This window comes from Adiantum capillus-veneris, chromosome 25 (assembly GCF_014529385.1).
Source record: "Adiantum capillus-veneris isolate H3 chromosome 25, ASM1452938v2, whole genome shotgun sequence".
NCBI lineage: Eukaryota > Viridiplantae > Streptophyta > Polypodiopsida > Polypodiales > Pteridaceae > Adiantum > Adiantum capillus-veneris.
Genome location: NC_140955.1, coordinates 34,441,516 through 34,465,664, shown reverse-complemented (window position 1 = coordinate 34,465,664; position 24,149 = coordinate 34,441,516). Strand labels below are relative to the sequence as shown.

Below are 24,149 nucleotides of genomic sequence, written 5' to 3'. Positions count from 1 at the left end.
AACAGAGTGATCCCCGACAATCAAGGACAGTGAAACAGATTTGGATTCCAAAGAAGTTCATGACGGCACAAAGCTACAGACAGCAAATTTGGATCCCAAAGATTTGTAAAAGGAACTCCCTTCCATACAATCAACGGAAACTCCTAGGTATTTCAAGGCGAGGGAATCAACACACAGAACAAAGCAGGTTTGGGTCGCAAAGAGTTTGTGGCAAGCACAAGCAAAGCGGAAGCAGATTTGGATTCTGAAGAAAGACAACAAGGTAACGAAGAATCCATCTACTGACTCTACTACCGAAGTGACAAAACCAACCCAAAACCCGACCACCAATCCTTCAATCAAACAAAGAGCAGCTTTATTGGAAAGAATGTTGTATCGTCGCTCTACAATTGCATTGGAAACTTATGACCAAAACACTACAATGCTTCACCCACAGACACTTCATAGTCGTCCGGGAGGACTCAGACTAGGAGGGGGGGAGGTATACAGGAGTTACAAAGCAACTACAAGTGGAAAAAAAAAAAAAACAAAGAAAAACAAAAATTATATTACAAGGGCAGTGTCTTACATGATTTTGCAATTTTTATGTTTGATTGCGGATATTGATAATATTTATGCCCTTATATACCTTGTTTTGCAACAAGAAGAGATCGAATGATGAATTTGGGTCTCTAGATGTGTAAATATCACTAAATAAGAGTGTTTTTGGAGCTAAAAAGTGGAAAAAGTGGTAATCCAAGTCCAAAAATCACAAAGAAGTGTATATTCATATACACAGGGTTACCAGCTATTTATCGTGTATGTTTGGAATTTTTTGGCTTCAATTTGCTATTTTCCTTTATTTTTTATGATTTTCTTAATAAAAATAAAAGAAAAATAAAAAAGCAGGTGAAATGAGATCGGAAAAAAGAAAAGAATAGACGGCGATGATCCTAATGACAAGGGCAACCCATGGTAAAAATTGGGTACAATTCTGAAAAAGTTGCGGAAAGCCCGAAATGACAGAATTTTGGCAAAGTGGACAGATTTCTCAGAAACAGGTCAAATGGAGTCCAAACTGAGAAATTTCAAATCCTAAAGTGCATTTCACGACGAGATAGGAGCACATGTCAAATTTGGTAACAAGTGATCCGGGAAGCTCGAAGTTAAGTATTTTTCACTTCACTATCAAGCTCATTTCCACTATTACCTTCTTGGAGAGAGCAAAGAGCACACAGGAGCATCCGACCTTCTACCGCTTCTACGACTGCTACGAGAGCTCAGAGCACACCAGACATGAGAGGTAGACTCGTTGCCATAAGCTTTTGATGCTTATCGTTAACTTTTGTCGCGAAAACTCACCAAAACCAAGAAACAAGAGCAGATGGGGAATGGGGAAGAACTCTAGGTAGGGGCACAACCGCCTAACCAAACCTTGCAAGAACTTAGAGGTGGGTTACCCTAGTATAGGAGATAAGTTTCTAGCACTCAAAGCTCGAGAAAGAACGACTGGAAAAACCCTAGGTCAACAGAGCCTGCAAGAGGCAAACAGAAAAAAGTTGTCGGAATGACACAAAACTTCTCAAGAAGCTTAACAACATCGAGGGCAATGCAACCATGGAGTATCTCCAGGTTTGGACCACCAAAAGTAGGTCGGAACAACCGATTCAGCTGTGGACACACAAAGCGTCATTTTGGCATAACGGCTAAAATTGACGACCAAATGACATGAAACTTCACAAGCAGCTTCAAATATACATGGATGACTTATGTTTGCAAGCAAAACCCAAAAGAAAGCTGATTCACTTACCGATGGTGAAAAAGACGCTTTCGGGCAACCAAATGGAGAAAGATGGAGAACGGGGAGCCAAAGTCGAGTTCAACCGAATAGGTGGCTTCACAACATATCCAATGAGCTGGAAATGCAACTCTCAAGAAGAAAAGTTGAAGAAATTCAACTCCAAGGCAAAAAGACGACTTCGGAGACTGAAATGCCTATAAGGGGGCTTTTTAGCTAAACTGATGACTTTTTAAGTTGAAAACTAGTTAGCAGGGCTTAGGGCACTAGCACAAAGCATTATTTGCACAAAAAGACCAACATTTCAAGAAAAGACATCATACGCGTATGATGTCTCACAGCATGATTTTCACATCCATTTCAACATTTGAGTGCATAGCCTCATTCCACATGTTAATCACATCCTATGAACCAAGTATCATGAGAATTGGAGTTAGAAAACCCAAGGAAAACCAAAAAGACGCAAAGTAGGCCATAAAATTGATTTTTGGTCCTAATTTTGTCAAAATAACTCCAAACTCATTGAAACTTTGTAGGATTGTTGATTAACACATCTACAACCTATCTGGAACCAAAAGCACTATTTTGACACAAAAGACATCATACGCGTATAATGTCTATTTGCACTTACAGAGCCAAAAATGCTCATTTGACATCATACATCCATTATATATATCTAATACATGCTACATATGAAGTTTGGAACCATTTGGTCAAGTGGATCACCCCATTAGCCCAATTAAGAGAAAATCCTTCATACAAAGCCTATTTTTGTCCCAAATCCAACATATTCAAGTCCAAACCAAGATTTGAGTATAAACAGTCCTTCACTAGCACATGGAGAATCCACAGAACCAATCCCATGCAAAATTGATGAAAAAGACATCATACGCGTATGATGTCTTTTGAGCCATTTTTAGCCCAAATTCTATCCAAACTTGATAAATCCACTGAATAAGCCTATCTAAAGCCAAAACCAAGCTTATAGAGAAGATTGGTCCAAAAATGCACTAAAAGACATCATACGCGTATGATGTCTCACTATGTGATTTTGGCATCTCAGGGCTTCAACCACCAAACAGAAGTGTTCTACATGCCATTTGAAAGTAATCCACCAAGTTTTACCCAATTTGGATCATAAAATCCATTTCCCTTTCAAAATTTTGCCAAGAGCCTGAACTGGACTAAACTGGCCAAAACTTGACCAAATGGGATCCAAACTCAAATCCAAGCATATGACACTCATGAAAACACTATCAGCTACAAGCACAACCAATATGAAGTCATTCTGACACAAAAGACATCATACGCGTATGATGTCTCAAGCATGTTTTTGAGCCCAGTTTGCATATTTTTTCACCTACATTGCATCCTTAGGCCCTGAATAGCTCATGTTTCAATTTTCAAGTCATTTGAATAGTTAAAAGCTTCATTTCGGCTTTCAGTACTACTAAAAAGACGCTAACTTCTATGATTGGAGTTACAGGATCCATGGATTCCGCTAAGTCATCGGCAAATGAGAGAAAAAGACCAACCATCAAGGATGCTCTTGCAGACGCAGAACCTTTTGATATTCCAACGGAAACCCTCAAGCCAACCAAGACTTGGATGGAGGAAGCAGTACTAGAAAAAGAGGGTATAAAGATCTACCAAGGGACTTTCAGAGATCCTCAAGGGCAATCGATCGATGTACCTATGATCCCACGAGAATTAGTGGATTATAGCAGAACAGAGAACATAAGCAAATACCTGGAAAAGGCTGACTTACACAGGTTCTTCACCTCGAGACCATCAGGTGTAGACACAAGAAGAGTGTATGAGTTGGCAACATCCATTCAGAAGGATGGGAAAGCCACGTTGACAGCCATGGATGGAGAAACAGTTGAAGTACAGATCACTCCACAGCTCATTGCAGATGCATTGAAGCTGCACAACAAAGGGAGTTCTGTCAGAGAAAGAAGGGAAGCCATAGAGGTCTATGGATCAAAGAAACAAAATACAACCTACGGAGATATGGCAGATCAACGAGCGGCAACCCTTTGCCGATTATACAACCAATTTTTCCATGTGTGTAGTAAAAGACCGCAGAAGTATACTACACCACCCCATGCCATTGCGACAACCATCACATGGGCATTGAAAAGCAACATGCCAAAAGAGGTGAATTATGCTCAATACATCCACGAGCAAGTAATCGCCATGCACAACCAGAAGCCAAAGTACATAGGAGGAGGAGAAATCCTAACAAGAATAGCTTATGAGCTATTGGAGCTAGGGATCAAGGGCCCCAGATTCCCTCCCAGAATGAGTGGCTTAGAGAAGCCGATAAAGAGGAAGAACAACAAGAAGTATCCAAGAGGGCATCCACAAGAGCACGCCGAAAACTAGAAATAGTTTCAGAACCTGAGGAGGCCGTGGACGAGCCGCTCAAGAAGAAAGTGAAGAAGAAGGCCGATCCCAAGCAAACCAAAAGTCAAAAAGCCGCAAGAATGGAAAGGCTGGTGGAGCAGTTTAGAGCGGAAAGAGCTCTAAAGGGGGACTTTGAAGAAATGTGGGTGCCAGACCCCAGTAAAGTCGGAACCAGCTCAGCCAGGCCACATGTTGATCAATACGATCAATATATTAGAGCTTATGAGGAGTCGGAGGCCATACTGGAGCAACAACCTGTCGAGCCTTATACTGAAGAGGAAGTACAGCTTTTAAAAGCTGAGCTGCAAAAGGACGACAAGGGGAAGAAGAAAGTAGATGAGTCTACTGAACCTCAAAAGAAAGACGGGCAAGCAAACAAAGGGAAAGCCAAGATGACTGAGGACAATCAGCCCTCTTTTACTGTTGTACCCAGCCCGAAGAAAATGGAAATTATTGTGGAGGAAACCCCAATAGAAATAGAAACAGAAGTTATGGAAAAGCCGGAGGCCGGGACCAAGGAAAAGGAGATAGATCCAGTTAAGCAAAAGAAAGATGATTATGAGGATCTGGTCGCTATCGGATACAGTGAAGAAGAGGCCCTGGAGGCAGTTTATGGGATATCCCTACGGAAGCAAGATGATCGGAAAGGGACGAAAGAAAAGACAAAGGGTACAATGGAGAGTGAAGAAAAAATGGACGAGCCGAAGCCATTGGAGGCGGTGGCAGAAAGAGCTGTCAAGTTGACAGATGATGATGAAAAAGACATGCACATGGTGCATGAACTGCTCAGCAAGATTAAAGAAAGATCCAGAGCAAAAGAAGTAGCACTTGAGACAGCAAAACAAAAGGAAGCAGATTTGCAGAAGCAGTTAGAGAATGCTATGACTGAATCTGAAAGTCATAAAGCATCACTCTACGACGCAGAAAATGAGAGAGACGGCTTGATACTCCAACTAGCCGAAGCTTCAAGAGAGGTAACAAGTTCACAGGAAGCAAAGGAGCGAATAGAAGATGAGCTGGAGGCAGCCAAGGATGAGCTCATTGAGCTAAGGGAAAGAGTCGAACTTCAAGAAAGGACAATCATGAGACTCAGGACCACCCCTAGAGCTAGCAGAGCAGGAACAGAACAAGAGGGAGCCCTCGTACCAGCTCTGGAAGAGCAGGTCAGAAGTTTGCAAAGAGAGCTGAGGTTAGAGCAAGTACAAAGATTGCACATGGCGGAGGGATCATTGGCTGCAGAGGAGAGGCTCACATCAGAAAACCAAACACTAAGGACAGAAAATGAGGCCCTCCGCAAACAGCTCCAAGACCTCCAAGAGCAACAAAGAAGAGAAACAGAGACACCACAAGAAGAAGCAGGGAGAGCAGCCATAGAGCTACCAGAAACTGGAGAGGCAACCACAATTGAAGATCCAGCCCCAGTTCAAGAAGTGGCCTCAACTTCAGGAATCTCTGAAGAAGAAGAACAAAGCTCCAGGACCAAATAGAAAAGTCAACAGAGGAAAGTGCCAAGGCGGAAATGGAATGGGAAAGGAGACTCCTCATCTCCATTAGACTTCAAGGTTTAGACACAAAAGTGCTCCATGAAGAGTGGATGCAACCAAGCCTGCCTTTCCCTCTGATGAAATTTGAAGTGATAAAGACGAAAAAGAGAATAGAGGAGGAGCAGTATGTCGCTCTTTACGAAGGCGACATCACAAAGGATGAACAATCAAAGAAGATTGTAGATTCTCAACCTAGATGGAGGAAAGGTTGGCTGAACAAATACCCAGCCTACCTCATCTACTTGGTAGAGGCTCCAAAGGAGATTCGGGAGGATGCAACCTTCTGCCCGGTGCCAAGAGTCAGAAGCTGGAAAGAGCATGGCAGGATTGCAGAAAAGAAGCCAAATTGGCTTAATTACCCAAGGATGCCAGGACCAAAGGAAGGAGAGAGAATAGGTAAAGCCTACATGGTGAAAACCCTAACGGGCACCATCAAACTCTTTACTGGCTCTCCTGACCTTTCGTGTCAGATGCTAAAGAAAATCTGCAAGACTCTCTTAGCATGCATTGAAGTGTTCGCGCCAGATAAAGCTACGACCTCAAGTCTACTATCGACGGCCGACACAGTGACGGATATGATGTATGATCTTTCATTGCAGCCCTCACCAAAGGTGTTACATCTCTTATACCAAAGAATTATGTTTTTGCCTAGCTTCCACATGCAAACATTCGAAGAAGCTTTCTACACCGGCTTTTTCACTCACGAAAGCAAAATATTCGGCCCAACCTTGACCATCGGCAACCTACGCTACGAATCACATTTGCAGATGCTCAAGACGACAGGACTCTATTGACCAAGCCAAAAGTCATGTCAGGGACGACATGAACGCGGAGGGGGGGAGTGTTGAGCCAGCAGAGGATCACATCCGCATTTTTGCTCACACCCATCATTTTGTAACCATTGATTGTAATAAATGTCTTTCCGACATTAATTTTGATTTGAGCCATTCATTAAGTAACGGGACTCAATTGAGTTTCCAGCTTGTAATCCCGACGTAATTTCACCTGCTTATGTAAATAATTAGAGATGTTCTCACCTCCAAGGCTGAGGTATATAAGCCAAAGTTTTGTAACCTAAAGGGAGATTCAATTATTAATCAAGGTGAGTTTTGAGCGCTGTGACTGTGTCTGAGAGAGAGAGAGAGAGAGAGAGTCTTATCTCCTTGCTACGCGAGCTACGGAGCCGCCATTGGAGAAGCGACACCGCCATTGTGTTAGCAACGGCGAGAGCTACGCACAGATACCAAGAGTGCGCGCTATCGGCTTCTATGTGTGGTAAGTTCCTACGAGCTTCGGTGTGAGTTTTCTTCCAACTCGTGTGTCGGAATAGAGCGTGCAGCATATCTATAGAACCACAACGAGTAGAGCTACACATTCGTACCATCGGGGTCAAGTTTCGGTCACCTGTAATTTTCGGCCTGTCTTCATACGCGTTTACCGCACGGAGTGGTTATAGGTTGATTTTGCAGTTCAAGTCTTTAGGGTGTTGTTCTTACCTAGTGTATAGACTTCCCCTTGAGTTTGAGATCGATTCGATGATTCTAGATCCTGTTTCGTATAGCATTCGTTCGTAGTACGGATTTCAGTCACTTGCGTATTTTAGAACTTAGATTTGATTTCCTTGGTAGTGATTGTCATTAGAAGGTCGAGTAGGTGATTTGACACCCACCTAGTTGTTTCCATGCGCCTGCGGGTCAAGCTTCGTCCTCGTCTGACAAATTCTGTTGTTGGTTGAGTTCTCGCTATTTAGCTTCCGCTAGCGGCGTAACCGCCTTAACATAAGATTTTCTTTGTTTATTATTAAGAAAAATTTTAAAAATCCATAATCCACATGAAGAAAAGACTGACGAGAGGCCTGAAGACTACAAAGAGAAGAAGGTACAGGCCACTACAACAACCGAAGAACTTGTCACAGAGTAGTGTCATCATGTAACCGAAACATCATAAAAGTCAGAGTCGAGTAGCTAAGCCACAAAATGAGTGAGGTGTTAGTCCCAAAGCTTCAAGTAATATTCTCTGTGGTCTAAGCATCTTAGCTATTCTAGGTACTGCTCAAGCTGGAAGAGTTGAGCATATTTACGTTTTGTCGCTCATGCTGGTAGAGGTGAGCAAAAGAGTCGAAGTCTAAGTACTTAAGTCTGGTGAAGTGAAGGAGAAGGTCCAAAAGACACTCACGCACTGAGCACAGTGAGATACGAGTGGAGAAACTTCTACGTCGACAACCCTTCTTGGAAAGGTGGAAGCTATTGAGACATCTTTTGATGTCACATGTGCTACATTTATTCCTCGAAACACCCATCATCTCCTTCTTTCACATTGCATGCTTTTATTGACAAATTTCTCATATGCATATAGAGTGTCCCATAATTGGCACTTGCATCAAGCACTCTTTCCGTGTTTCACCCAAGCACTCACCTTTCATGAACATGTCCTTCACGTTCAACTGCTCAACTCCAATAAGAGCGTATACCAAAGGCATTTTTCCCACCGGGTTTTTTCCCTTTGGTCATCCAGGTTTCAGACCCTAATCTAAAGACACCTATCACCATCCTCTTGTACATATTCCTTCTACATCAACAATAAGGAAATGCTACTCAAATCAATTGACAAATGAATTGGAGCACCAATTTCTGATCATAGCATACTTCTCCTCAATGTGGATAATGCCACATGTCCTTCAAATGCAAGCATAGGTCACCGCATTTGGAGAGATGTCCTTGCAGTGCATATGCTAAAAACAACCCTAAGCTTTTTGGCCTTTCCCGTGTTGGGCATATGTTGTAGTCAGTGCACTCCATGAGACGACATACTTGACAAGCAACTCCTCGACCACCTTTTGTGCTTGCAGAGGTAGAGCACATTTGGCATACACGTCGACCAAGGCAATTCTAAGAAATACATCGTTTTTCAATAGCCCTTGACTAACAATATCATCTGAACTATTTTGCCCATATTAGTGTCTTGCGTAATGGCATAGCGGCCGTGAAGATGCAAGATTAGGTGATCGCATTTGGAGAGGCGTCCTTGCATTACATATGCTCAAAACAGCCCTAAGATTCCTCGCCTTTTTCGCTTATGTTGGGCATATCCGTAGTCAATGCACTCCATGAGATGACATCCCAGACAAGATCAGCCCCAAATCAGCCTAAAGAATTAGCGTTTTTAGCCCAAGAAAACAGCCCCAGATCAGCCCCAAATCCGCCACCAAATCAGCCTAAAAAATTAGCGTTTTTAGACCAAGAAAACAGCCCCACATCATCCCCAAATCAGCTACCAAATCAACCTAAAAAATTAGCGTTTTTAGCCCAAAAAAACAGCCCCAGATCAGCCCCAATCCGCCGTCAAATCAGCCCAAAATTACAGCATTTTTAGCTCCTAGTTTTGGACTTTCCCGTGTTGGTCATATCTCGCAATTAGTGCACTACATGAGATGACATACCTGACAAGCAACTCCTCAACCACCTTTGGTGCTTGCTGAGGTGGAGCACGTTTCGCTTACATGTTGACCAAGACAATGCCAAGCACGACATCTTTTTCCATAAATGTTTGACTAACAATATGATCGAAATTCTTTCACCCATATTAGCCTCTTGCATAATGCCACATGTCTTGAAGATGCAAGCGTAGACGATCGCATTTGGAGAGACGTCCTTGCATTGCATATGCTGAAAACAGTCCTAAGCTTCCTCGCCTTTCCCTCTCGTCTTGGGCATATCCCGCAGTCAATGCACTCCATGAGACGACATCCAGACAAGATCAGTCCCTAATCAACCACCAAATCAGCCCTAAAACTTAGCGTTTTTAGCCTCTAAATGATCCATCAAATCAGCCCAGAAAATTAGCGTTTTTAGCTCCTATTGTTGGCCTTTCCTGTGTTGAGAATATCACGCAATCAGTGCATTCCATGACAAGTCCTCGCATTGCATATGCTAAAAACAGCCCTAAGCTTTTTGGCCTTTTTCGTGTTGGGCATATCCCGCAATTAGTGCACTCCATGAGACGACATCCTTGACAAGCAACTCCTCGACCACCTTTTGTGCTTGCTGAGGTAGAGCACATTTGGCATACACGTCGACCAAGACAATTCCAAGAAAGACATCGTTTTTCAATAGCCCTTGACTAACAATATCATCTGAACTATTTTGCCCATATTAGTGTCTTGCGTAATGGCATAGCGGCCGTGAAGATACAAGATTAGGTGATCGCATTTGGAGAGGCGTCCTTGCATTGCATATGCTCAAAACAGCCCTAAGCTTCCTCGCCTTTTTCGCTTATGTTGGGCATATCCGTAGTCAATGCACTCTATGAGACGACATCCCAGACAAGATCAGCCACCAAATCAGCCTAAAGAATTAGCATTTTTAGCCCAAAAAAACAGCCCCAGATCAGCCCCAAATCCGCCTCCGAATCAGCCTAGAAAATTAGCGTTTTTAGACCAAGAAAACAGCCCCAGATCAGCCCCAAATCAACCTAAAAAATTAGCGTTTTTAGCCCAAAAAAACAGCCCCAGATCAGCCCCAAATCCGCCATCAAAACAACCCAAAATTACAGCAATTTTTAGCTCCCTGTTTTGGACTTTCCCGTGTTGGGCATATCTCGCAATTAGTGCACTATATAAGATGACATACCTGACAAGCAACTCCTCGACCACCTTTGGTGCTTGCTGAGGTGGAGCACGTTTCGCTAACATGTTGACCAAGGCAATGCCAAGCACGACATCTTTTTCCAGAAATGTTTGCCTAACAATATGATCGAAATTCTTTCACCCATATTAGCCTCTTGCATAATGCCACATGTCTTGAAGATGCAAGCGTAGACGATCGCATTTGGAGAGACGTCCTTGCATTGCATATGCTGAAAACAGTCCTAAGCTTCCTCGCCTTTCCCTCTCGTCTTGGGCATATCCCGCAGTCAATGCACTCCATGAGACGACATCCAGACAAGATCAGTCCCTAATCAACCACCAAATCAGCCCTAAAACTTAGCGTTTTTAGCCTCTAAATGATCCATCAAATCAGCCCAGAAAATCAGCATTTTTAGCTCCTATTCTTGGCCTTTCCTGTGTTGAGAATATCACGCAATCAGTGCATTCCATGAGAAGTCCTCGCATTGCATATGCTAAAAACAGCCCTAAAGCTTTTTGGCCTTTTTCGTGTTGGGCATATCCCGCAATTAGTGCACTCCATGAGACGACATCCCTGACAAGCAACTCCTCGACCACCTTTTGTGCTTGCTGAGGTAGAGCACATTTGGCATACACGTCGACCAAGACAATTCCAAGAAAGACATCGTTTTTCAATAGCCCTTGACTAACAATATCATCTGAACTATTTTGCCCATATTAGTGTCTTGCGTAATGGCATAGCGGCCGTGAAGATACAAGATTAGGTGATCGCATTTGGAGAGGCGTCCTTGCATTGCATATGCTCAAAACAGCCCTAAGCTTCCTCGCCTTTTTCGCTTATGTTGGGCATATCCGTAGTCAATGCACTCCATGAGATGACATCCCAGACAAGATCAGCCCCAAATCAGCCTAAAGAATTAGCGTTTTTAGCCCAAAAAAAAGCCCCAAATCCACCACCAAATCAGCCTAAAGAATTAGCGTTTTTAGCCCCAAAAAACAACCCCAGATCAGCCCCAAATCTGCCACCAAATCAGCCTACAAAATTAGCAATTTTAGCTCCAAAAAACAGCCCCAGTTTAGCCCCAAATCAGCCTAAAGAATTAACGTTTTTATCCCAAAAAAACAGCCCCATCAAACACACGAGTACCATATTCGATTGTTCTTATACAACCATCAAACACACGAGTACCATATTCGACCATTCTTATACAACCATAAAAGAAAGGTAGTTTTGAAGAAATCTACAACACTGCCAGTGAGTCTAAGTTTGAGCACAATCATCTAAGAGAATAGCAAAAAGAAAATGTGAAGCTTGGCTAGATCCAATCTTCAACTACATTGCGACCCTTTAAAATCAATCCATCTGCAAAAAATACACAATTGCTTAATACATACCCTCTTGTCAATCAACTTATAATTTTCAACGAACCTACTCCTAACATACCTTGACTCCAAATGGCTTCAACAAGCGATCATATATGCGCTCATCCCTCTCAAACATAATGACATGTCTATCCATGAAGCCAGCTGCCAAGCCAAGTGTACCCGTGCCAGCAAATATGTCAAGGACTACATCCTGTGGACGGCTAAAAAGTGCGATTATGTACTTCACAAGCTTTTGACCTCTTTGACAACCACCCCTCCATGGATTTCCTTTCCTCTTTACTAAATCTGCTTCAGGTACTCTGACATTGAATACACATTTTACTTACTTTAATGGCATATATATATATAAATGATGGATTAGGCATATAAACAAGTAAATGATAGAGTCAACTCACATATCGAAGATAAGGTCCTGTCCAAATTGAAGGTCACCACCAAGTTTCAATTCTGGCAACTGATCATGATGTATACGATACACACAAGTTGTCGAACAACGAACAAAAGTAGACAAGATCAAGCAACTCACCTATTCAAATAGAAAGCTTTATGTCATACATGTCATTCAAGAATAGGATGCCACACTAAATTCTATTGCACATTAAATCAAGAATCAATTACTTGTACCTGTGTGACAATGGGTCCCAACCTCTTTCCAATAGGTGGTGTGCATCTCACAACCTGACGATGATATATCTTAAACCCTTTTTGCTTGCCAGCTTGCTCGACTTTCACCCCTTCCTCCATGGTGTACAAACAAACAAAAAACCCCATATCACTCAAGCATGAGTCTGCAAGCTGTAATGTGGTGTCATACAGGTTATCCACTATCTTGTTCCAAAACGGAACTTTATTGCAAAAGCATCCCTCGACAGCCACGTTAGATGGAAAATCTGCAAATATGAGGTCTATGCACAAGTCTAGCTGAGTGCCCTTCACAGTTCCTTGGCTACAAACTACATTGAAGGCCTCTAACACCTCAAGTCCGATTTGCTCTGCTTGTTGGGGATATTCAATAATATGAACAAGCTCTTCAACAGAAATGTTGAAAACGTAAATAGTGCCTACAAATCAAAGCTTTTAGATTTAAGAAAATGTATCAACAATCACAACACTCCATGGATCATATTAGATAGACAAAGCAAAGGCATCAACACTACCTGTAGGTTCCAATGTTTCATTGATTATGTCATCATTTTCTCTTAGCCTATTATTTAGCATAATCTTCCTATGCGTTAAGAGTTAACATAAAAAATGCAATGTAATGCATCGCTTACCCTTCCAAGCTTCACATCGGAATACATGAACGTAGGGTTATCTGCATATGTCCATACACTTGCCAAGGGGGGCATCTCATCAAGCATGTGTTGTGCAATCTCCTTGAGTAGCCATCTAAACACACACCAACTACTGAGTACTAGTTTAATGAGGACTAAAAAATTGAACCATACAAATTAACAAACCTATAAACAACTCGACGGGTTGCATTGTGTAACTCGGGTTGCTCATTCATGGCATTGGTCGACTTAATGCCACCTTCCACAACGCGAAATGCTCTATTGAAGTACTTTCTTCGGCAAAGCATGACAAAGTTGCTGAATCGATGTTCCAATGGCAGCCTTACTTGATCAGCATTTTGAATGTCTAGTAATAGACCTAGACCATATTGATTGACTTGCAACCAAAAGCAATACATGTGGAGCCAGTCCCTAACTTTAGCTTTGTCATTGGGAAGGCACTCCAAGGATCGAATTGATACTTGTGAGCTATCTAACAATTTCACAATGTGTGCCTTATCCACATCTATTATGCAAGCATTTCCAATCATGTTGAGTTTCTCTTCAGTTGCAATATGCGCACTCGGTTCATGCCAAGGCAAGGACAGAGTAGCACACCAAAACTTCTCTCCATTTGCAAGATCTGCAATCCTTGCATACTTGGAGGTCTTTCCCCTATAGGTAATCTCCATCTTCTTTATCACCTTGGCCCTACCAGTTTCATCCATTCCCTTAGCCAACTCTTCAATCTTCTGTTCCATCTCATCCTTAAAGAGCAACCATGTCATTATTTGCATAGGGAGTGTAAACCAACTCCTTTTCCCCCGAGATGAAACAACCTGCATTTTGTTCTCCACCCATGCTCTGTCTTCAATAGACAAACCATCCAAGAGAGTAGTCTTGTCTGCCTCTCCTAGCCTTCTCAATTGGAACAACCTATCTCCAAATGTGGTTGGCACATATGCATAATCGTTCATCCTGTAGCATTAAAACAAAAAAGAATATCAATAACTCCAAGACAACAATTAAAATTTTCAAGGAGAATAGTAGATGCCCAACATCATCTTACTTGTTCAATCTTGCCAAGGAAAAAATTAATTCCCCCACATCAGTCTTTGCAAACTGCAAAAAGTGGCAGACCACAGAGCAATGTCTAGACAGGTCGTTCTCAAACCCTGTATTGCATAATTGTACAATTATATTAAAATAGTGCAATCAACACAACAAAAGTTCTTAAAGGAGATTAAGTTAAAGAATACCTTGTCTAATGCATTCCATCCATGCATGCAGACGATTGTTTCCATCCAGGACATGGACCATCTTTCCTTTCAAGTAGGGTCCCCACTCTGTCTCTAAATCAAGGGACCTCTCAAATCTTTCATTAATTGTTTTCCAGCAGTCATCCCAAGAATCTATCCTTTCTTGAGTGATTGGTGTCTCCTCCCCCTCTAGATCAATAATGGAGACAGTAAAGGCTCCCTTGCTCTCAAGATATCCTCCCATCTTAATAAAACTTCTTGTGAGTGATCTTTCGGTGGAAGGGCTTACTTTTCTAATGGCTTCACTAGACAGTAACCTGCATAATGGGATCCTAGGGGGTGGTCTAGAAAATGTGACTCTGATTCTTTCAAGGAATGCCTGTGGTGTAGAGATCTCAAGGATCTTACCAAACACCTCTAATTTGTTTCTTCTCCCCCCTGCAAGATTGGAGATATTCTGGCCTTCTGTCACCTCATCATCTTGTTGCCCCTCAGTCACCTCATCATCATGTTGCCCCTCCTCCTCATCATCTTGCCCTGTAGTCACCTCATCATCATGTTGCCCCTCCTCCTCATCATGTTGCCCCTCAGTCACCTCATCATCACGTTGCCCCTTAGTCACCTGGTCATGTTTCTCAACTACCACCTCCTCACTCTGATCATCTTCCTGAGTTCTCTGAGTATCAGCTCCCTGCTCCTCTCTCTCAATAGCAACTTGATCCACTACCTTCTCAACATTTTCTTGCTCCAAGTCATGGACAATACTATCAACTAGCTCCTCAGCACCACCATTTTCCTCAACATCTTCAGCATCCTTTTGACTTACTTGAGAATGCTCTTGATTACCTGCTCTTGCAATTGACCTATTGAAGTTGTCCTGCTTTGATGGTCTACCTCTTCTCTTGTATGTTGCTCCAGAATCCCCTGCACCCTGCACAATTTTCCTTCTCTTAGGCATAGTTACCATACTCATAATATCTGCCTCACACTTACCATCCTCACAATTCGATCTTGTGAAGTGCATAAACACTTTGAAAGAATGAAAATTCTCGATTATATGAAATCTAGTTAAAAGCCATATGAATGACTGAATCGGACACATTGGAAAGGACAACATCAGCCATTAACTAAATTATGGGTAGTTGTGTTGCGTTAGAGTCATTATGGCAAGTTAAAATCATTACGGTCGACACATTTATCACCACAAATCTCGCTCCAGCCATTAACTAAATTATGGGTAGTTGTGGTGTGTTAGAGTCATTATGGCGAGTTGAAATCATTACAGCTGGCACATTTATCACTTTACAAATCTCGCACCACCTCTATACTACCACTTATCATTTTGCTCTTCTCCATTCTCCTGGAGCTTTATGTGAAGAATCTATCTGTTCTTTCTGCAAACATGTAAGTGACTCTCTCTCTCTCTCTCTCTCTCTCTCTCTCTCTCTCTCTCTCTCTCTCTCTCTCTCTCTCTCTCTCTCTCTCTCTCTCTCTCTCTCTCTCTCTCTCTCTCTCTCTCTCTCTCTCTCTCTCTCTCTCTCTCTCTGTGTGTGTGTGTGTGTGTGTGTGTGTGTGTGTGTGTGTGTGTTCTCCATTCGCAGTCACGCTGACCCCTCCTGGCTTTGCTCTCCAGTTCTCCATCGACAACTCACACCCTGCATCTCACGCTGTTTGAGGTGTTAAGGGAGCTTTACTATACACAGTGTCTCTCATAGGAGCTCTCTCTCTCTCTCTCTCTCTCTCTCTCTCTCTCTCTCTCTCTCTCTCTCTCTCTCTCTCTCTCTCTCTCTCTCTCTCTCTCTCTCTCTCTCTCTCTCTCTCTCTCTCTCTCTCTCTCTGAGCTCTGTTGCTACCACGAACTAGTAGTGATGCAAGCTTCAATAGTGCTACCACCTGCTCAATACACACAGTAACAGCTCAATACACACAGCAACAGCTCAATACACACAGCAACAGGAATCTTCCATTCCTCTCACACCTACGCTCAACTCAAATGCTCTCATTTGCTGTCAAATTCACCTTCTCTTTTCTCAGATCTTTAAGCGCGCTCAGCGTGCTTAAAGATTTGAGAAAGATGGTCCTTAAATCAAAATGTTAAGCTTACCTTTGCTGTTTTCTTGGGGCTTAAGGGGTGGAAGTATTTGGCCAGTGGCGACATTTGCAAGAGCCTTGCCTTCCTCATGGTGTTGCAAAGGATGGAAACCAGGCAAACAATATGAACGATTAAGAATAAGCAGTGTGCATTTCAAAAGTTGAACATTTGAAGGGCAATAAAAATGTTTTGGAAAGTTAGAATATAATTAAAAAACCAAACTAACTTTCTTCAACCGTTTCTCCAGATTAACGTATTCTTAAACATGTCTCAAGATTAACATTTTTTAAACATTTCTCAGAATTTCATTTTTTAAAAAAAACTGGGATTGATAGTAGTGTTTTCGAATGTCTGTGAAATTATTAACTTTTACAACCATTTCGCTAGATTAACGTTTTTTAAAACATTTCTCAAGATTAACATTTTTTAAGCATGTGTCAGAATTTCATTTTAAAAAAAAACTCGGATTGAGACAGTAGTGTTTTTGAATGAATGTGAAATTGTTAACTTTACAGAGTTGTTGGTACAGATTGACTTGACACGTGTTCAATTTACTCAAAATTATTAACTATGGATATGGTGTTGATCTGATTGAAAGTTCTCTTTTATGCAGGGAAGCTAAAATTTTCTTGCAATCTGTGTCCAGACAGTCCATCAACATTCCATTCATCCATGGAAAATGCCTCCTTCCCGTCTAGCTCTTGCAAGAGAAGTTGTGTGGTACAACTAGGGTCATTGTCGAGGCTCTTGTTCAGGAGGGACAAGAGTTTAATGTTTTGGCACCTCTTCCCACCTATGCGGGGGTTTATATGGAGGCATACTTCATCCTGGAGGAATCATTATCTAAAAATTACACTGCAAGACTAGAAGACATCTTTCAGACCCCTTAGTCATCTCCAATTGGTCCATCACCTGCACCAATGTAAGTGCATGTAAGTCCAAGATCATTTTGGAAGGTTTGAATTTGAACAATTCTTCACTATTTTTTTTGCTCTCTTGCAGACAAATTGATGATGATGAGGAAAATGAAGATCATGTTGAATTTGATAAGCTAGATGAAGAAACTCTAAATTTTGAGACAGCAGTTTCTGCATTCCAGATCATCCGTACACTCCCTCCCAATGATGTGCTTCACACTATTATGCAAGAGTGTGAATACAAGGGCAAGGTCAAAGATCTACCAAAAACCTACCAAGAATTCTGCATCTATGAAATGATTGAGGGGAAGGCAATGGAGGGTATGGAGCAAAAGTATGAGGGAAATTTGTGGACAAAACCACAAACTCAGACAAGAACTCAAAATCCTTTTGTCCTTAGGAAGAGTTTTTGTGGAGGGGTTTTCCAATGTATGAATGAGCGATGCTCATTTAGGAGCAGAACTAATCAAACTAACAAGCAACATTGGAATGGTCAGTTGTCCAAGCTCCCAAAGAATGGCTGCCTAGCCATGGGGAGCTATGGAAATTTGGAATGCTTTTTTTGCAAGCATGTTCCCATGTGTGTGAAAGATTGTCCAGCAACAGTTTACTACTTTATGCCTAGGGATTCTTGCCATAGTAGGCTATTTATGCACCATGGCAAGCACAAACACATCGTCCCTATGGGAATGTCTAGAGCATCAATTCGGAACATAAAAGCCTTAGTAGCTAAGGCAGTGACAATGGACAATAGAGCAGGCCCTAGGAAGGTACAAATGATATTTGCTAGAGAGATGGTGCTCAAGGCCTTCACAGATGACAATATTACAAGTGGGGATTTTATAAGTGAGAAGGAGGTCCATGAGATGTCCCAAGAATTGCTTACCCTTGTCAACATGAAGAAGTAAGTTTTCAACTTATAAGCACCAAAACACTTGTATTCTTGAAAAATTGGTTCACCCATGATTATGTATGTTGTAGGGTAAAGCAAATGGTGATGCAGTGTAGAAGGACCACTCGACCAATGGGTGATGGATATGATGCAATTCTTGAACTAAAGAGAAAGTGCCACTTTCAGTTCTTCCATGGCTCTCGATTTCCGTTGCAAGCATCAACATCACAAGAGCGGTCCTTCATATTCAAGATGTCTACTACTGGCCCAGGTTCAGGAGTAGATGTGGTCAAAAGGATGGATAGAGATGGACATGAAGACCTCCGATTATCATGGGTTTGTTTTGACCATGTCCATCGAATAGAAGGAGGCTGGCACACAATGGGAGCACATGTTTATGATCACACATAAGTAACAAATAAGTATTAAAAAATAAATAAGTGGATGTGGATACTAATTGTGTAAACTATTGTATACCTTGGCTCATGGCTTTGTAATGTTATTAGGATTGGAGAGCTTCTAACTATTGCCACATGTGAGTTCAAAGAAGAGGATGAGGAAGCACAAATAATGTTTTGGGAATCTATGAACCAGGTTATGATTGAGCACACAGATAGGCCAGCCAATTTTCAAGGATTCATGTCAGATGAGGCAGGAGCAAATTGGAATGCAGTGAGATATGTGTTCGGGGACAAGAAGGAAATGGTGGGTAGGGAAAGGTCTTGTCTATGGCACTGGGAGGATAATTTGAGGGTGCACACATAGAGGTATATCCACTCCCAGTACCAATCAAAGAATAAAGAGATGTGTGAGAGTGGAGATTGTCTGAAACAACAGATGTGGCACTCGAGCAATTTCGTAGGATTAGGAGCTGGTGGGCAACATGCAAGACAACAGATAAAAACATACCAAAGCTAGATAGTTGGTTGAGTTGGTGGTATTTCAGGGTTAGCCATTGGGGACATATGATGGTCAAGGATGGGGAGCCCATAATGAATGCATTGATTCCAAGGACCAACCTCTCTGAGAGCAAACATGCAAGTTGGTTGGCTGAAGAGGGGTACAAGCAAAAAATTAGTCTTTATGATGCATGTGTCACTGATCTTATTAATGCCTATCTTCAGTGTGCCCGGCGTCTAGCCTTCTTGGATGGTAAATATATTGGAGGGGGGCCAACATTGGAAATTTTAGTTGACAGAGCCATGTCAAGGATGCAGACTAGTCCATCACCAGCAGCCACCTCTAGGGCAGTGGATGATGCTTCCATGGGTACTCCAATGTTCAATAACAGAGTTAATTTCAAGGGTGAGAAGAGGACAATGCGTGCCAAGCGACCATTAATGGATATGGATACAAGAATTTGTAGCCACAGGCCTGAGTATAATTATGTCACGCAAAATAAGATGTCAAATGCAGCACATGAGCAACCATGCAGTGAATTGTTGCAAGCTCTAGAGCAAAATGTCCATGACACAAAGTGGGCTATTCGCAGGATACCAACATCAAGTAGAGTGGAGTGTAACCATTGGACAGCTGGTAAGAAGTGTGGATTGAGGCAAAGACCGGGAGACCCAGCTCCATGTTTTTGGAGTGACTATCAATTATCTTCTTGGCGGAAGCAAAAATTTTGCTACTTTTGCAACACAGATGTGAGGCATACATGGAGAATGGTCACAAGCATCATACACCCACCAGAATGCGCTCCGCATGTTTGGCCTATTGCAAAGGGCACCAAACTCAACATCCAAGAAGCTTGTGCACTTGTGAAGGCGGGATTTGAGATTGGAGTGTCAACGGAATCATTGATCCCCAAAGAAGTGCATCAGAGAGAGTCCCATGCCAACAAAAATGAAGATCAAAATTATCCCTATCGACCAGGGGTATCGAAGTCTTCCTATGCTCAAGTTAATGCAGCATTAGAAATGTCAGCAAAATTGACTGGAAGCCGCGTAGAAGTGGAAGGAGAGAAAGAGATTTTTACCATAGAAGTACTGACAGGTCACAGTAGAGCCCCTACATCATGCATAGAAGTTATAATTCAGAATGTCCCATCTTGTTCGTGCATTGATTTTCAAGGCAGGTTGGCAAAAAAAGCATCCTTTCTTGCTTGCAAGCATCTTTATTTTGTGTACTTGATTGTACTTGGACAAGATGTCAACAACAACATGCATATCCATCAAGCACGAATTCCAAAGGCCATTCTTAAGGATATGCTAACAAAGGCAGTCAGAATCCAACCTAATCAGCTATAAGGGCTATAGCCTAGGTGATGTCTTATTTTGTTTTTGGAAGGGTAGACAAGATAGCAAAACCTATAGTCTATAGATCACTGTAGTTATTTAGTTCCTCCTACTTAGTGCATTTTGTAACCCACTCAGCACCTAATTTTTGAAATGAATCAGCATAAACTTTTTGTAAGAGGTAGGTACTAAAGCATTTTTTTTTCTAGGTTATTCCTTCAAGAATATGATAGATTTCATCCATAACATATTCAAAGAGTTTTGCAAACTTTGCAACTCTACCATGGCACTCTCTCTTGTCTATATTGCAATCTCCATTGCTTTCCAATGGTCAACTTTGAATGGCATGCTCTCTGTCACTCTCTCTCTCTCTGTCTCACACACACACACACACACACACACACACTTCAAACCCCCTCTAGCTTGTCACTATCTCATTTTGTACCCACCACTCATAATCTTTTCAGGTTGTTTCTTTTGTTTCATTCGTGTTTCAAATAATTGTATCATAGGTATGATTAATGTATGTTTTTCTCTCACAGATCATTTGGGCCTTTTGCAAAGGTAGTACATCTCAAATCGGCTCTCTCTCTCTCTCTCTCTCTCTCTCTCTCTCTCTCTCTCTCTCTCTCTCTCTCTCTCTCTCTCTCTCTCTCTCTCTCTCTCACACACACACACACACACACACACACACACACACACACACACACAAGCTCTCTACAAATTTTCCTCCCTATAAATTTTTCCCATGATTTAAAAGAAATCATGGTGCATGCAATTTTTCCATTGCCCTACCAATTTTTGCTTAGGGAGTATTAACATTCATGAAGGTCTATAAAAATTTCTCTCTCTCTCTCTCTCTCTCTCTCTCTCTCTCTCTCTCTCTCTCTCTCTCTCTCTCTCTCTCTCTCTCTCTCTCTCTCTCGATTTTAGGATCGTCTTTCTCTATGTGCACTGGAGTATTTGTCATAGAAGTATTAAACCCTAAATACATGGGGCTTCATTTTACTACAGTGGGGTTGTCTCAAGCTACTTTGTGCTTGCTTCTATCTGCTCAACTGATTTCTCATTTTTGCTCGAGGCTCACTGCTCTTGGCTCGCTCCATGGATGCACTCGACAAGCTACTGCAAAGTCTATAGTCTATACTTTCTTTACAACAACAAAATGATAGCAAAGACCACATCGCCGCCATCGACAATCAGGTCATGTCGGGGACGACATGAACGTGGAAGGGGGGAATGTTGACCGCTGGGTCAACAACACAACATAACTCAAGTTTCATACCAAAGTCTTATCTTTTGCGAGTTATGAAATGCTACGGATTATGGCTATAAGCGTCATTTGTAATGAGTAGTTATTCTAGTTTCAGACGTCGGGGTGCAATGACACTTCTAGATTGTAAATACAAAGCCATTTGACCCTTTCAACCCCATTTTTGGTTAAACCTAAGTTAGCCTTAGTATGTAAGGTACCTAGGTCATTTTGTAAAAGGGGACTTTAATCATAATCAAAGTTTTAGCGTTGCCGTCTACTGTGTGTGAGAGAGAAAGAGAGTGAGTGTGAGTTTCATCCTCTTGCTACGCCCGGCTCACTCAACACATTGGAGATCCGATTGCGCCATTGTTGTAGGCTCGAGGAGAGCTACGCGACAACGCCAAGCATATCACGCGAGACGAAGCGCACACGTCGACGCATCTACGAGCTATTTGTGGTCGTAAGTGTATCAAACGATGTCTGTTTTCTACGTGCTAGTAGTCTATAGAATCGTGGCGACATAAGCTACGCATAGGTACTCATAAATTTTAGTTTCGGGCACTTTCAAAATTCTTCTCTGTCATCCTACGCGTTTTCCGCAGATGGGTTTAGAGTGAGGGTTTTGAGTGTAGAAGCTTAGGGACAGGTGTATCCTAGTGAGGGGATGGTGTTCCTTAAGTTTCGTAGGTGAGTTACCTTCCGTATGTGTGTATGTGGCTAGGTGGTGTAGTTGAGAGCAGTGAGGTTCTTGATTGTGGTTTAGTTGGCCTTCCAGAGTGTTGTATGTGTAGGATGGTCTCAGCCTGACAAGCTAAAGAGATTTCCTCCGTGTGCCTATCGTGTCATCTGTGTCCTCGATTGACATTATGTTGATCCAGGTAGTGTTTGCATGCACTTCATGGGTGTATGAGTCGCTCCCGTCCAACAGACACATTGAGGGTACATTTAATTATCATTAGAAGTGGCTCCTTAGTACGTTGCCAGTCACTATGCTACATGCTATTTGACTAGTTTTACTCATTTAGATCATGTAAGACCTAAATTTTATATGTAAGATAGGGGTATGATAGTTTTTTGTATGGATTGTCGTATAAGAGTAGAAAGGGGGGTCATATTCCCTAATATGAGTCGTATATAGGGGTTTTATCAAAGTTCTCCGCTCGCAGGTGGCGTTCCATTTTGTATATAGAGTGAATACCCCGGGATTCTAATGAAATGCTCAATATGTTCATGCTATTTTCCACTACACAAAAATTACTAGACCATTAAATGTTACAGCAAATGTACAAATTTCTTTTAAATGACTCATGTTTTTGTCTTATAAGACTAGTCCTCTTTTTAATTGTGCACAAATTTAACTAGTATGCATGCTTAGAATCATGTTTGTGATGACGACGTCTCTCAAACACCAAGTAGAATTTGTCACTCTACTTTGAGAGAATGAAATGGACTAAAGAACAGACATGCTTGCGACATCTATGTCTCCCAAGCACCAAATGAATTTAGTCATCCATCTTGGAAAGATGTCATAGGGTAAAAAGAGATTCTCTACCCCCTAAGTAAAATTGACTAATGACTAAGGCTTTATCTCTTCTACCTCATAGTCAAGGTTGACTATGATTTCAAGAGAGAGGTAATGCCATAAAATCTAATATCTAATATCTAACCAACCCGAATGATTTTCTCAAATTAAATTGATCACTTAATGTGGGAGAATAAACGGGAACAAGGGTTAAGATATAGACATGTGCTTATAGATCTATTTCAACCCGAATGATTTTCTCAAATTAAATTGATCACTTAATGTGGGAGAATAAACGGGAACAAGGGTTAAGATATAGACATGTGCTTATAGATCTATTTCAACATGGGGCCAGTGGTAAAGGGGCCCAAATGAGAGAATCAAAGAGCAAGACTAACCAATGGAGCATAAGACCTTAGGGTTAGCTTCATTGAAGACCTCCAACAATGTGTGTAAAAGTCCTTTGACCTTAGGTAATAAGCTAGGGATGAGCTTGAGGCGGGAACCCCAACCCAGCTCGAGGTGCTTGTCCTGCTTGTCATTCTTGATGACTAAGGTGCTTGAGGTGCTTGATGATTGAGGTGCTTGATGACTGCGATGCTTGAGATGCTAGGGTTTCACTTGAGGTGAGAACCCAGCCCAAGCTTAGAGTGCTTAGGGGCCAAGCTTGTGGTGGGAACTGGGTCTATGCATGAGGGGCTTGAGGTGTCAAAAGGTCAAGATTCAATCCTTACAAGGAAGGGGAGAGCCCTACAAGAGGAGGGGATGAGAGAGAACACCCACACACTCACATAAGGCATGCATGGTACAAAGAAAGCAAAAGGGACACTTGTCAAGTTCCTCCTCATGCTGCCCTCATGGTGTGCCTGAAGCCTATTGGTCGGACACCCAAGGGGTCCAATGATAATTTAGGAGATTTAATTAATGGATTTTTCATTTATCAAGTCCTCTCTCTCAA

At 42.0% G+C, this 24,149-nt stretch overlaps 2 protein-coding genes and 1 pseudogene across 2 annotated transcripts; 2 read left to right on the top strand and 1 right to left on the bottom strand.

The window, feature by feature from the left end:
• Window positions 1–13,169: 13,169 nt before the first annotated feature.
• LOC147424699 (uncharacterized) lies at window positions 13,170–16,455 on the bottom strand. The gene is made up of 6 exons (XM_086499980.1): window positions 16,378–16,455; window positions 15,001–15,204; window positions 14,869–14,928; window positions 14,274–14,820; window positions 14,084–14,189; window positions 13,170–13,992 (listed from the first exon to the last, which is right to left on the bottom strand). Exons 1-6 carry the CDS (start codon window positions 16,453–16,455, stop codon window positions 13,170–13,172), a joined length of 1,818 nt encoding a protein of 605 aa, XP_086356106.1.
• Window positions 16,456–17,971: 1,516 nt separating this feature from the next.
• Window positions 17,972–18,585, top strand: LOC147424698 (uncharacterized). Its single transcript, XM_086500759.1, has 2 exons — window positions 17,972–18,186; window positions 18,264–18,585. The coding sequence occupies exons 1-2, from the start codon at window positions 17,972–17,974 to the stop codon at window positions 18,583–18,585; spliced, it is 537 nt and encodes a 178-aa protein (XP_086356885.1).
• Window positions 18,586–19,376: 791 nt separating this feature from the next.
• On the top strand, window positions 19,377–20,426 carry LOC147424697 (uncharacterized; annotated as a pseudogene).
• The last annotated feature ends 3,723 nt before the right edge of the window (window positions 20,427–24,149 follow it).